This window comes from Octopus bimaculoides, chromosome 16 (assembly GCF_046866305.1).
Source record: "Octopus bimaculoides isolate indiv1 chromosome 16, ASM4686630v1, whole genome shotgun sequence".
NCBI lineage: Eukaryota > Metazoa > Mollusca > Cephalopoda > Octopoda > Octopodidae > Octopus > Octopus bimaculoides.
The window spans coordinates 31184536-31200463 of record NC_142943.1 but is presented as its reverse complement, the minus strand read 5'-3'; the positions used below and the strand labels follow the sequence as shown (position 1 = coordinate 31200463).

Sequence of the window (15928 nt, the reverse complement as noted above, 5' to 3'; positions counted from 1 at the left end):
TACAATGGGTTTCTTTCAGTTTCCATCTACCAAATCTACTCAGAAGGCTTTGGTCGACCTGAGGCTATAGTAGAAGAAACTTGCCAAAGGTGCCACACAGTGGGACTGAACTCAGAACTATGTGGCTGGGAAGCAAGCTTCACACACACACACACACACACACACACACACACACACAGACACACATACACATGCATATGCACACATGATTGAAGAAATTATATTCCAGATACCTTGTTGTGGAGAAACACCAAGCAGATGAACAAGTTCTGAGAGGAATGATGTATTGTGGAGGATGTTCTTCCGAAATGTTGCATTCTGGATGGAACAGGTCTCCATCAACTTGATGATGCCGCAATGCATCTCTAGGAGCTGCTGGCTAAGTAATTCAACTGCACCGGAACTAACATCACTGCTGGACTCACAACAGACATTCTCTTCTAGTAGTTCACTGTCCAACAGACTGAAATAGTGGAAGTTACAACAAACAAGTTAGTCACTGGTGGTAGTAGTTGTGCAGCCCTAGGTAAAGTCTGACCCAGCAGAACTATGATCAAAGCTACTCCAGCCATGACTGTCCCATCTTTTATTCAGATATAGTGTATCTAGGACTACATTACCCAATGTGCCCTTTGTTCCTTCATATTGCCATTTAATTCCAAATCAACCCTGAATCAAGAGATGTATAATCGAAGTTATTCAAGCCATAACCATCCCATCCTTCAAATTTAACCAACCCCAGTATTTGACTGGTATTTTATTGTTCATTAGGTTCATGAGCCTGCAGAAGTGATTCTCAAATATTTGCATGTTAGTAGGGAATGCAAGTGGGGAACACCACTTCAGTGTAGTCTCTCTCAAGAGAACTGGAAATCAACATGGAATGGGGTTCAATTTCACTGCAACACCTTCCTTATGTAACGGCATTAAGGAGACTATATAGTAGCTTAACCTGCAAGAAATAGCAGTGAAATACCCTCAACGCCTTAAAAATGGAACACTTGAATAATGTGATTGTAGATATCCCAAGAAACAGATTGGGAAACAATTATAATTGGGATGCTTTTAATAACAAGCCAGCTCTGTCAGAACTGACATAGGACCAAACAACACCACTAAGAAGAAAGAAGGGAAAATGAAGGTGAAGTGAAATTGGTCAACTTACGCCATAAGAGATGCCAGTATCAAATGGTTGGTTAAAGAACTGACTGTGTCTTCGGGTGATAAAATAACCAAGTTATGGAGGAGATGGCACACAGCAGTAACTAGAGCTGGTGTGGTGGCCGTATTCACATTAGTCTTTGCAGGGAATGCTGGGAACTTGTCTACAACACGTGGACTTCTGGGAGCTGAAAGGTTATTTTGAAGAGACAGAGAAAGACAAGTTCATAATAAAAGAACAAATGGAAAAAAAAAAGCAAAAGAGACAGTCACAATTATATAACAACAGGACAGGTATGTTTTTTGTGAATATACCCCTCTTACTTTTCTATTCTGTGAAATGGCATTTCTAAGCACTCTGGTGATTTTTAAATTTAATTGTCTCAGAGGAGTCAACTATCAGTTACTTTGAATGGTCACACATGGCTTCTCATGATGTAGTAAAAATAATTCTAAGAAAGAGAGAGGTGGGGAAGAAGTGACTCCAGTACTGGACTAGTACTTTATTGGACCTTAGTGGGATTTGAACTCAGAGCATAGAGAGCTGGAACAAATACTGCAAGGTATTCTAGCCGATGCTCTAACAGCAGCAAATTTGCTGCCTTTAATGGTCAGTATTTTAATGTATCATCATCATCATTTTAATGTTTAATATTCCATGCTTGCATAGGTCAGAAGTCATTGATAAAATAAATTTTGTTTTACAAAACTCTACATTAGTGCGAGATTGTCAGGAATGCGACATATTTGTAACACGAGTGATATAAATATAAAATATTTGTAATATATAAAATATATTGTAATATAAAATAAAGAAAGTAAGTATAAGTTGTTACATACTGTTTTCTTTTGAGTTTGTCACAGAAGATTGGTTACTAATGGACAATGGAGTTTGTTGGTAGTATCCAGTTTGGTCAACTTTACTCTCTCCACATGAAGGAATGGTCTGAATTAATAAAAGAATAAAAAGAAACAAATAGTTTAAACCTCCAAGACTCTTAAGAATTCTTGATAGATATTTGACTTCAGATTTCTGTAATGTTGAACAAATAAAAAAAAAATCTCCTAGAAAATAAAGTTAGCAGGTTATTACTAAACAACCAGTTAACTGTGGCACCTTTTCTTACACAGCTAAGTGCTAAATGAGAGAGAAAGTTCAACACTGTTTTAAGGAAAAAAAGTCTAACAGGGCACAGAATGTTAATCGGGACTTACAGAGGGGAAGGTGGTTCACTGTGCTTGAAAAGACATGCCAAGCCAAGTAAAAGCATGGTTGTCCTTGCATACAGACTTGTCCCCTACATCCCTCTCCAGCTGAGCATTCTTAATCTTGTGGGCCTGTAGGTGCTGGTGTCACATAAAAAGCACTTGTACCAGTGCCATGTAAATGCACCCATGCCAGTGCTGCATAACAGCACCCAGTACATTCTATGAAGAGGTTGGTATTAGGAAGGGCAGCCAGCCACAGAAACCATGCCAGTAGACATGGAACTTGGGCAGCTCTTCAGCTGGCCAGCTTATGTCAAACCATCCAACCCATGCAAGCATGGAAAACAGAAGTTAAATGATGATGATGATGACTACTAGCATTTTAGGTGACTGTCTACTTAGAATGTGCAGAGATCTAGGGACCAGCCAAGAATATAGGGACTGAATAGCTTCACAATAATGACATATATAGTAGTAAGGTAGAGGCTGGGATTAAACTAGTTGGTTCCTATATTTTGCATGAGAGAGTAACCCAGGTGTTACATAAAATATATATTTACACCATATTCCATATGTGACCTCTTCCTAAGGATCAATCAAGACTATTATTTTAAAAGTCTGATAGAGTATAACCAGAATTCATTGAGGAAATGAAACAAAGAAGAAAAAGAGTTGAAAATTAAAAAAAGTTTTTTGTACCTCAGAAGTAACATCGTTGGGAATTACAGAACTGTGTTCTGAGTTTAACTGCTGTATCTGCATCATCTTCAGTTTATTCTGAGCTTTTAAATGAAATAAAACATATATATGAAAATGAGACAGAGAGACAAACATAAATATGTAAGAGTAATTTGGAAGTACTAAGAGCTACTACCTCAATACTTTTGTAAGGGTTTACCATTGGAAAGGTTGTGTATGTAGCAAGGGTGTTTAATGCATAGGTAGGAGATTGGCTTTGCAACCATTTAATATCCATAAAGGTACTTACCTCCTGTAACAGGTACATCCAGTAAAGGTCCAGGTAACAGAGAGTAATTAGTCTCCATGAAGGTGAGAGGATTTATTGTAGGTTGTGGGTAATACATAGCCAAGAGTTGGCTGACAGTTTGGTAGAACTGGCAGTGTTGTAGTAAAACCATCAAGGCTGTCAGACCAACTAAAGGTTCCTGAAATGTAGAGAAATATTACAATAATAATAACTTCTAATTTTTGGCACAAGGCCAGCAATTTTAAGGAGAAGGAAAAGTCGATTACATTGACCCCAATACTCAAATGGTACTTATTGTATGGAATCTGAAAAGAGGAAAGGCAAAGTCTACTTTGGGGGCATTTGAACTCAGAACAGAAAGCCAGAAGAAATGCTGCTGAGCATTTTGTCCAAAGTTGCTAACAATTCTGCCAGTTCACCACCTTGTTGTTGATGATGATGAGGAGGAGGAGGAGGTGAAAGCACAAATGAGGAAAGAATATTTCTGAAGACTAAGATTGGTGTTGTGCTCAAAACTGACCGGATGGAATAAAATCTAAGAGTAAATACATGGGTAGTAGCATCACTTCAGTATGGCGTTGGAGTCATAAACTGGCAAAAGAAAAAACTGATGAGTATGGATGATACAAAGACATGGAAACTATTGACAGTGCACAGAGCATTCCATGCCAAGAGAGACACCAACAGGTTATATTTGTCCAGAGGAGAAGGATAGGAGAGGTTTGATTAGTTGTCAGGATTGTGTTGAATAATAGGAAAACTGTTTAGGGTGGTATGTAAAAAAAAGATGCTATGGAACCATTGTTGATGCTTGTGAAGAAGCCCAGCATCACCAAAATTGATAATTGTGTGAAGAAAGAGAAGAGGAAAATAACACAATAAACAAAAAGTGGCATGGAAAGGAAAAAGAATATTAAAAATACGATACATTTTGTTGTTTCTATTGGCAATAAAGGATTGTCTCTGGATTTAAATGAAAGGTAAGTTGTATGTGTGTGCAATGTGCTGGTCCCTTGGATTAAAGTTACCAGCTGATGTATATAGGAGAGAAATGGCCATAATGGTAAAGCCGTGATGTAACTGCCTCCACTCACATCACGATGAAGTGTGATGTAATGTAATATGTGGTATGGTATAATACATACGTGTGTGTGTGTGTGTGTGCTATGTAATATACAAAGAGTTGTAGTGCAATGTAATATGGTGTTATGTGAAGCGGTGCAATATAATGTAATGTGATATGATATAATATAATGGATATGGTGAGGTGTGTGTGGTTTGGTGTGGTTTACTCACCTGATAGTAAGAATCATTGATTACTGGTCCTTCAGAGGTTCCGTTGTTGCCATTGCTACTGCTTGGTAATGGCTTGGATATCAGGTTGACCAACAAATAGGCAGCCTACAACGAAAAGAATTCAGGTGTTACTCACTGATACAGAGTATATACAATATAAGTGGCTATGTAAGACACAGGGGACTTATAAGGGATAGTGCTTTTTATGTGTGAGAGAGAGAGTGGGAGGAGGAATGAGAGAAGAAAGGGAGAAAATAGAGGAAGACAGTGTGTGTATGTGGTGAAAAAGAGAGTAGGGAGAGATAAGAGAAATAAAGAGGATGGAAATAGTGAGAAAGAGTGTATGTATGGTTATGCGATAAGAGAGAAAGTGGAAAGAAATGGGAGAAAAAAGATGGAGAGAGAGAGAGGGAGAGAAAGAATGAGAGAGAGAGAATGTGTGTGTGGTTATGTGATGAGAATAGTGTGAGAGAGGGAGAGAGAAAGAGTAGAATGACAGGAGATAAAAGAGAAAGATAGTAAAACTGAAGAATATGAATGGGTTAAGGGAAAGAGTGTATGTGTGATAAGAGAAAGAGAATGGATGGCATGCAGAGAGAGGAAGAGAGTATGTGTGTATATCTACGTGCATACGTGAGCTGCAAATAATAGATGTGTCTACCTGTTGTCTAACCAGGCTACTTTCAGAGGAGTCCAGCAAAATAGTGAAGACTACTCCCCAAATACCACCTGGAATATGTCGACAGTTGGCTGTGACAAGGGAACGACCAACACTGCTACAGGACAGAGTGACCGCAATACCAAGACCAGCACATCTTACCTGGGGAATACAAGAGAACATTAAGAAGACTGGGGAAACTGGCTGACTGAGGGAGGATGTAAGTGGATGTGCACACAATTACAACACACACAAGCACATACAAATACACACACATATATGCACAGTTACATACAAACACAGTTTCTTTTAGAAGTTAGCATGAAATTAAAATACATTCAACCAATTGTTTTGAACTGAATGTAAAGACTTATCAACATAGGTTCATAATGAATACACTCTAAATCAGTGGTTCTCAACCATTTTTTTACCCATGGACATTTTTATTCCTGTTTCACTCCGATGGACCCGCTTAACCAGGCAATGTTTAAAGAATTCCTTATTATATTTTCATAATTAAATATTATTAGGAATTATATTAAAAAGTTGCCGAATTATTTTCTGTATTGTAGAAATATAACCAATTTAATGCAAAAGATTTTAACAACAAAATCTTATGTGTCTCCATATGGATCCCAGTTGAGAACCACTGTTCTAAATGATGAACACAAAATCTTAAAGATCATTGGATCTTAAAAATGAACACAGAATAACTCCTAATAGCAAACATTGAATTTTAACAATTAAACACTGGGCCTTATTAAACATTGAGTCTCTTTATGAATAAGGGATCTTAATATGTTGTTTTAGTAGATTAAAAAAAGGTTTTAATATGAAATAATGAGACTTGATAGACATAATAAAGTAAAGACAAATCTATTGTTAGTTTCCCCATACACACACAATATAGATGTGAACAATTAAAACTTCCTGTGGTCTATTATTGTAACATACCTCAGGATCTCGGTAGGCCCACAGGGTTAACAACCAATTTAAACCGGTTTCCATCAAAAGCCGATTCTGCTCCTTCATGTACAACCAATGCTCTGGCCATTTCTAAGAGAGAAATAATTAACGTTTGTTTTGTAATTAAGTTATTTTAGTTGGATATAATAAATAATAAAGGAAATCGACAAGGGTTGGGGGTCCAGGGAAGCTGGAGATATATGGAACAAGTAGAATATATTAGATATGATAAATATGGTCCTTTGGAGAAGGTGAATCCTTGTCATTTTAATGCCCACTTTTCCATGCTGGCATGGGTCAGAGAGAACTTGTTGAGGCAGATTTTTTATGGCTGGATGCCGTAGATGTAACCAACCCTCACTTGTTTCTAAGTATATTATTATTCACCTTTGGCTGAACAGGTTTTCACAGAAGACTTAAAATGAATAACATCACATTTATCACAGTGGCATTTGCTTATAATCATCACACAATGTCAGGACAAGGTAACACACACACATGATGGATTTCTTTCAGTTTGCATCTACCAAATTCACTCACCAGGCCTTGGTCAGCCCTGAGCTATTATAGAAGACATTTGTCCAAGGTGCCATGCAGTAGGATTGAACCCAAAGCCATGTGGTTAGAAAGTGAACTACTTAACTACACAGCCAAGAATTATAAGAATAATAATCCTTTCTATTATAGGTACAAGGCCTGAAATTGAGTGTGGGGCTAGTTGATGACATTGTACTCAAATAGTACTTATTTCATGAATCCCAAAAGGATGAAAGACAAAGTCGACCTTGGAAAAGGGTTAAGTCAATTACATTGACCCTAGTGCTCAACTGGTACTTATTTCATCAACCCCGAAAGGAAGAAAGGCAAAGTCAACCTTGGTGAAATTTGAACTCAGAACATAAAAATAGATGAAGTGCCGCTAAGTATACCTCATTCTCTGAATATATTTCCATCTCTAAAGCAAGGTGCTGGAGACACATGGTGGCTGATTTCGTCACTCCTTTTCCCATGTATGACATCACAGTGCCACCACGACCAATGTGGAAAGCTGATATAATCTGTGAAATAAACAAACAACAACAATAATGATGGTTTCAAATTTTGGCACAAGGCCAGCAATGCTGGGGAAGGGATAAAGTCGATTACAGCAATCCTAGTGCTCAACTGATACTTATTTTATCAACCCCAAAAGAATGAAAGGTAAAGTCAACTTTGATTGAATCTGAACTCAGACTGTAGATGGACAAAATGCAGCTAAGTATTTTGCTCTGCATGCTAACATTTCTGCCAGCTCACCCCTTAATCATCATCATTTAACGTCCGCTTTCCATGCTAGCATGGGTTGGACAATTTAACTGGGGACTGGTGAACCAGATGGCTACACCATGCTGTTGATGGTGGTATTATTGATGATGATGTTCACAAGGGAGATGACGGTGGTGATTTGTGAAACTATAAATTTATACAAGGTGAATATTTTACCTCCAACAAACAACCAAGAAGTTTCAAAGTCAGACTGAATCCATCGGTTTCGCTAATTTCTCCACTCCAGCCAAGCCTGAAACAGTAAAAAAAAAAAGCAATGATAATAACAAAAAATAAAGACAGAATTACTCATCTTCTTTCATCAGTTTCAGTCGTTGAACTGTGGCCATGCTGGGGCATGACTTTAAAGGATTTTAACCAAACAAATCAATCCCAGTACTTATATCTTTTTTGTTTTGTTCTTTTTAAGTCCTACTGCTTATCCTATCTGCCTCTTTTTGCCAAACTACTAAATCACAGGGATGCAAACAAACAAACTCTAATTGCCAAGCAGTAGCGGGGGACAAGCACAAACACATGTAATATATATATATATATATATATATATATATATATTACATGTGTTTGTGCTTATATATATATATATATATATATATATTCACACACACAGAGGAGGCTTCCACACAGTTTCTCTCTATCAAATCCACTCACAAGAAGTGAGTGAATTTGCTCGACATTCAAATTGGTTGGCTTGGGGCTATAGTAGAAGACACTTGCCCAAGGTGCTGCTTAGTGAGGACTGAGCCCAATATCACATGATTGCAAAACAAGCTTCTAAACTAAACAGCCATGCCTGTACCTGAGAGTATAGAAAATTATAAATTATCTTACAGCACACATTAGGAGTATCTACACTTAACCGATACTCTTAGTAGCAGCAGCTGACTGTCACTCTGGCCAATAGGAGTAAATACTGTTTGCAGTATGAGTTATATATTTTAGGTAGCAGAAGTATCACCAGTTGATGAATATCTTTAGCCACAAGAGTAAAACTAGTGGGGAAATAATTGGAGTGATAACCAATACTCTGAGGAGCAGAGCAGGTCTTGCTGATTGAATTCATAGCATCAGGAGTATGAGCAGTTAAGTGAGTGGTAGTAGGAGTAGTCAATGGAGGGAGGCAAAAGTATCAATCAATGTTCAGAATGCTCTTAGTAACAATATAATTACTATCAGGAGTACAAGCAGCTTAATAATGCTCTCACTCGAAACTGACTGACACTCCTACTGGCAGGAGTACAATAAGCTCACTGGTACACTCACTAGTAGGAGTGTTGGTAGTTTATCAATACTCTTACTTGCAGGTGTGTTAGTAGAAACTGGTATTCTTATAACAGGAGTACAAGTAGTTTGCTGACCAAGAGTAACTGAGTGATGCTCTTAAGTAACAGGAGTACAAGCAGTTAGCATACCATATTCTTCATCATACAAGTTGAATTTTTCAGACCAAAATTTACAGCGAAAAAAGGTAGATTGGTTTACGCACCAAAATGACTTTGGAGAGCCAAAAATTCCATATGAAATACAGCAGCATTAAAGAAGACAGGGATAATGTTTGACTATTTACACTATATACTAACTACATCAACTTGTATGGCAGAAAATAAGGCATACTGCTGCTATATTGAGACACAATCATATGAAACTCAGTAAAGTGACTCTCTAGTCACAATAATATGCAACTTACCTTGCAGTGACATGCATCAGACACTGTAATGATGCTTGCAGTGGTGCTAAATTATAAAAATGTGGAGCTTCAGCAACGTTGAGGTGAATGAGTAGCATTTCAGTCAAATCTCCTCTTAACTGTTCCATCTTTAACCTATTTTATAGAAATAATTGGAAAGAAAAGTAAACTAAATATTTTACTCTTGCAGTTATATTGGCATTCACATAACTAATGAAGAGAACAACTAAATGAATCAAGGCTGCCTCTTTGTATAAAGAAGAAATAAAAACATTAACTCAGTAATAAAATCTATATATCATCATCATCATCGTTTAACATCTGCTTTCCATGCTAGCATGGGTTGGACGATTTGACTGGGGACTGATGAAACCAGATGGCTATACCAGGCTCCAATCTGATCAGGCAGAGTTTCTACAGCTGGATGCCCTTCCTAACGCTGAGAGTGTAGTGGTTGCTTTTACGTGCCACCGGCACGAAGGCCAGTCAGGCGGGTACTGGCAACGGCCACGCTCAAAATGGTGTATTTTATGTGCCACCCGCACAAGAGCCAGTCCAGGGGCACTGGCAACGATCTCACTCGAAAGTCCTTACACATGCCATGGACACAAGTGCCAGAAAGGTGACGCTGGGCACAGGTGCCATCACGATTTCGCTTTCCCCAATAAGTCTTCGCAAGCTAGCTGAGTGTATATATATATATATATATATATATATATATATATATATATATATATATAAATATAAAAAAATATAAAAATATATAGTTTTAGGGAAAAGAACCAAGTTTCAAGAACTCATCGATGAAAATCCACTATCACATATAGAAAAATTAATAATTAAAAGCACAATAAATGAGTATAATATAAAACAAAGTAAATATCATAAGATATTTGACCCTAATATTATATATATATATATATACTGTAACAACAAAAATAACGGAAGCTATCAACTACTTCTAGTTTCTCTCACTGGAGTGTGGCAAGGTCAAAAAAAGCGATTACCTGCAGAGTCGATGCAGCGACAGATAAACAGACAGATAGATAGAATTGACATTGGTAATTATATAAATGAACTCAGTTAACAGGATACACACACACAGATCAAAACAAGTCCTCAACCACTATTGAGTAGGACCTCACCACCAAATGTACAGAAGCATATGGAAGTAATACTTACTTGCTATGTAAAATATAGGGCTGATGAGAGAGAAAGCAGGTAATAACATTGATAACTTCCTTTTCCAACGATCTGCAAGTAGAGAGAGAACGTGTTGTGACAGTCATAACAAATATAGGGAACAAAATACAACCACTGAATAGGTTTGGGCTGAACCCCTCCAGAGGACAAGTGGTGAATGTAAAAGCCAACAGAATGGATTCTGAGAGACTGTAAAAGAAAGTGGATGGCAATGGTGAAGGTAGAGGAATCAATAGGAAAGTTCTTACAGGCATGGCAATAGGTGTAGGTAGCTGTGAAACTTGCTTCCAAACCATGTAGTTCTTGGGTTCAGTCCCACTACATGACACCACTTTCAAATTGTCTTTAATTTTGAGAAGAGGTCAGTCTAATATATGTGACCTCAACTCTTGACTGATACTTTATTGACCCAAGAGGATCATCAGCATCACCATTTAACACCCATTTTCTTTGCTGTCATGGATTAGACAATTTGACAGGAGCTGGTAAGCTGCACCAGGTCCCAGTCCTCTGTTCTGGCATAGTTTCAGCAGCTGGATGCCCTAAAAGCAAAACTGACCTCAGAAGACTTTCAACTCAGAACATAATAGTAATAATAATAATGTAATAATGATTTCAAATTTTGAGACAAGGCTAGCAATTTGATTACATTGACATCCAGCAACTGTCTGATACTTATTCTATCAACCCCAAAAGATAAAAGGCAAAGTTGACCTTGGCAGCATTTAAACACAAAGCATAAAGAGCAGTAAGAAATGCTGCTAAACATTTTGTCCAATGTGTTAATGACATTGTCATCTCACTGCCTTCATAATAACGAAAGCACTCAGAGAGCACAAATCTTCACCGAGGCAATACAAAGTCCTCTCAATGATTAGCTGGAGATGATTTTTAAAATGAGAATATCTGAAATAAACTCGACTGCTCTCATAAACGAGAAAGCTAAAAATGAACCTGACCGCTCTCAAAAATTCAAAAAAAAAAAAACTGGAAAAATAGTTGAGAATCCTTGTCCAGTACCCGATTGATCCCAAAATCTAATCAGTTCGTGCCAGTCACGAGGCCAAACATATCTGAAAGTTTCATTCGAATCCATGCAGCAGTTCTTGAGATATCTTGTCCACAGACAAACAAACGTGACTGAAAACAACACCTCCACCTTTGCTAAGACAGAAGCAAAAATAATGATTCTGAATTTTGGTACAAGTTCAGGAATTCTGGGGAAGGAAGTAGTCAATTACACTGAACCCAGTGACCATCAAGTACTCATTATATTGACCCCCCCCCCCCCCCCCACCTACCCACTCAAAGGATAAAAAGCAAAGATGTCCTCAATGGAATAAACAGAAGAAAGAAAGAAAAATAGAAATGGTTTGTAACTTTTTCAAGGCAGCCATGCTCTCTGTGACATCATGGATTCCCTCAGTTCTGTGGAGGAGGTTATACAGTGCTGCCTTAGGATTATATACAATATTTGCCAACCACTGTAGGATGTGTAAAGGAACAGTGCCACTGAGCTTGAAGACAGAACCAATGAAATATAATACTTCACACAACAACCATTGGTCAGGAGGACTAGATGGCACAACTTGTAGAAATCTGGGAAGAAGAAAAAGAAAAAAACATACTGGTGTTTAGTGTTTTATTGTAAATTTTTGGCAAAAACATATATACATATTCATTTAGTCTTTTTCATTTTCATGCATTTCAGCTCAAAGGTTGTGGCCATGATGGGGCACCATCAGTGTCATCACTTTTTCAATGGCCATTCTTATGCAAGGGTTTTTCAAGGTACGCTTTTTTCAGACAGTCGACAGACACAATCTCTGTACGACCATTAGCGTCGACCTTGAAGAAATTCAACCCAAGACTGCGGGTTGGGCGAGGCACGTAAGGCAGCCTTAAGTTGCCTATGAAATCGCTCAACCATCCCATTAGAAGCAGGATGGTAGCTGGTGGTGCGTATACGATGCCTTCAATGAAGGGAGTGGAAGATAGGCAAATTTACAATTGTTGAATTTTTGGCGAAGTTAAATCTAACGTCGACAAAAGAGTTTGGTCCTGCGAAATAGCAAGTAAATCAATTGCTGCTGGAGAGGAAATAGAATTGACAGGGAGTCTCGTGAGAGCATCAACAGGGATGTTCTGCTTCCCTGGCAAATGACTGTAAAATATAGTCCAGGTGACTGAAAGCATGAGGAGAGAGTTTGTCTGTTTTAGAAGACAGTGTGCACATTATATGCGCGGAATCACTGAAAAAGTTGCAATAAATGGTGGAATCTGGTGATAAGCGTGAACCAGATCAATCTTGGAAAAGATTGTGGAACCATGTGTGCATAGGAGAGAGAGAGAGAGAGAAAAAAAATGTTCGTAAAAACAAAAAACAATGGTGTTTGCTTTTTTTTTTTCTTTTCTGTTTGTGTGACATATAAACATAATAATAGGCAGGCCGTCATGTAAACAAAGTGCATGTGTATACAAACATGGATGCATGTGTGTGCAAGTAACACAGAGCATAGAAAAGAGTCCATAAGGGCTTTAGAAGAAAGTCCAGACACAAGGATAGTAAATACCAGTTCTCAGTTAAAGTACCCAGTAGATTGAAAGTCTGTATATAAGAGGTTGAGGTGTGGAGGTAGAGCTAAGTCACATGTCGTGAAGTTGAGGCTGCTATGCCGAGCCGGGTACTTGATACAGGAGTTCTCGCAGGTTGTATTCGCTGTTAACCATGGTGAAATAATTCACAAACAGTGTTGAGATAGAACCTGTGCGAGTGCTGTTGGTTGCTGTGTACGTAGCAAGAAGTTGGTGTTGACCCTAAGAAGCTGGAGGTCCGTAAGCTGCTGAACGAAGTGTTGGGTCTCCATGAGGCTATTGTCGTGTCGTCGCTGGAACTGGCTGTGTGCTCTGTGGTCAGCGGCTAGACCTCAGAAGGTCTTGCTTTGTACTGTCTGTAGAAAAAAATATTGTTGACCAACCTTACGTCGTTGCTGCAAGGAAAAAAACAATACAGGCAAAAATTTTTATGTATGTGTAGTATTTTTTGTTTCTTTGTGTGTTGTCCTGTAAGACAGTAGATGGAACCAACGTTTTTTTTTTTTTGTTTTTCTTCTGTTTTTCAAGCCATGTGGAGTCAGGCGAAAAGAGAAATCACTGTTCACTCGTTTGTTCTTTTCTCAGCCTCAATTGGTGTTGAAAAAAAAAAACACGTAGGTGAGAGAAATAAGCAACGGCTCGTGTCATAGTAGTTGATGGTTCAGTTTCCAGGTTGTATGGTATTTTCTCCGGGGTAAGAAAACTGTTGCAGTTGGTTGGATTGTTCCATTCCCTCGTCTCTTGTGTTGTTTTTTTTTTTCGTCGTCTCTTCATTTTTTTTACGAGTTGTTTGAGAGATAATTCCGTTATCACGTCGGGGGTCACCAGTTGGATGAGATATGATGGCTTGGCCATCTCTCCCCAGTTCTTATATTAATCATTAAATCCAGAAATACAACAACACGAGGGATAGCGGTAACAACAGAACATAGTTTATTCTAGGTTGCTGTAGAGCAGTTTCGTTCCTGGGTGAATAGGCATGCCGCTAGAATACCAAAGAAGCTTCGACCACATGTCGGGGTCAAGTTGAGAGATACGTATTGTCACCACTGCTGCTGGACGGATAAGAGATACGTGTTGTCGCCATTGCTGCTAGAGAGAAAAGAGCGGGAACACTATTGCTTTTTCTCCACCTGTTGCATTGCGCATGCGTGCTCGGGTACTTCCGCTGACGGCAAGTCCCTTGCACATGCGCAATGGCACTTCCCAAGATGGCAGCCACACGCGCCACTACAAAAGAAAGCAATTTCGTACCCAAGTCCCTGTATAAAGTTATGTATATATCAATTGAGTTACACGTGCTGTATTTCCCGTAACAAATACGGATCGGTAAAATAGAAGCAAACTGAAATAAGCAATTTGCGGGTGGGATCGTTACGGTGCCCCAACATGGCCGCAGACCAATGACTGAAAGCTGTGAGTAATTAAAAGAAGGATCTTTTTTAAAACGGGGGCCACATTTTTCATTAATGTTTTACGTAGTGTTTTTGGTACCGAAAGACTTTCAAACTTCGTATACTTATCTATTTTGTGTTATAGAACAGAAAAATATTTTTGTATTCGAATTTATTTCATGTAAAAAAAATTGTCTTATTTCGATAATTTCAACCAATCACTGACGTCCATTCAGCCTATATACATTAAGTGCCGACTACATAAACGATTCTTCGTTTTATTTGCTTTTTTCATTTTAAATTTGCTTTAACCCTAACCCTAACCCTGGGTTAGGGTTAGAGTTAGGGTTAATTGTTTCAGAATCGTTTGTTTATGTAGTCGGCGCTTAATGTATATCGGCTGAATGGACGTCAGTGATTGGTTGAAATTACAGAAATACGACAACTTTAACATGGAATAATTTATGGATTTTTTTTATTTTTAAGAAGACTAAGAGAAAAAGATGTTTTATATGACACGTTCTACCAGTGTTCCAAGTTTCAAAGTGTTTCGTTAATGAAAAATGTGGCCCCCGTTTTAAAAAAGATCCTAAAAGAATACTAAACTCCCTGGAAACAACGGGGTTTTTTGGGGTTTTTTTTTAAATGAGAGTTTAAGAAGATTCTTCGTAAAAGTTGAGCAAAGACTAAAGGTTGTTTCGAAAGTTGTGAAAGTTGATGAATGAAATTTAGTGTGGCAGTCGAACGAAACCTATCTTATTTGCGAGTTCAATTTTGTTTAAATTTCGTGAGACGGCGTAAATGTATTGTGAACAAAGGAAGTATTAAGTCGATTCTATAAACTGTCGCTCTCACCAACACACATACTACAGAGAGAAAGAAATAGAAACGGAGAGCTATATACACAGGTATATATACTTATATAGAGAGAACGGACCGATCGATCGGTCTGTGCGCGCGCGCGAGCATGGGAGAGAGAGAGAGAGGGAGGGAGGGTTATGAAAGCATAGAGCTATATAAAATAGTTCATAGTTCTATATATATATATATATATATATATATATATATACAGTCACATTATTCTGGGTTGTCCTTCATTCTAGTAAAGTAAAAAATGTTTGTGAATTCATTCATAGTCTGCGGGGATCGCTTTTTTTGAGCATTGTTTGGTTTGCTTCACAGGTGAATCTAATTAGGCTTAGACAATATTGGTGTGTAGTGTTGGGAGGCGTGCGCGCACGAACACACACACACACAATATATGAATGATATTTAACTGCCGATTGTCTGAAACCAAAACAACAACATAAAAGTTTTCATGAATGAATTTAGCGGAAGTGTTTAATAGCAGGGAGCAGTGCTTGCGTAGTAAACTGTTACTGGCAGAACTAATATACTTAATGAATAACAATATTCACTTCTCTCCTCTTACATTACAGAGTTCT

The 15928-nt window shown here is 38.1% G+C and overlaps 1 protein-coding gene across 2 annotated transcripts in view; it reads right to left on the bottom strand.

Annotated features, from left to right (window-relative positions):
- The window catches only part of LOC106878468 (rotatin), a 59539-nt gene that overhangs the window by 14619 nt on the left and 28992 nt on the right, over nt 1-15928 (bottom strand). For both annotated transcript variants that reach the window (XM_089364398.1, XM_089364399.1), the window contains exons 25-37: nt 11875-12093; nt 10474-10545; nt 9292-9426; nt 7761-7836; nt 7208-7336; nt 6267-6368; nt 5316-5474; nt 4655-4759; nt 3359-3536; nt 3070-3152; nt 2002-2107; nt 1166-1349; nt 234-463 (exon numbers count right to left, since the gene is read on the bottom strand). In XM_089364398.1, coding sequence (XP_089220524.1) covers nt 234-463; nt 1166-1349; nt 2002-2107; nt 3070-3152; nt 3359-3536; nt 4655-4759; nt 5316-5474; nt 6267-6368; nt 7208-7336; nt 7761-7836; nt 9292-9426; nt 10474-10545; nt 11875-12093 — 1778 coding nt within the window. The remainder of the gene's footprint in view (nt 1-233; nt 464-1165; nt 1350-2001; nt 2108-3069; nt 3153-3358; nt 3537-4654; nt 4760-5315; nt 5475-6266; nt 6369-7207; nt 7337-7760; nt 7837-9291; nt 9427-10473; nt 10546-11874; nt 12094-15928) is intronic.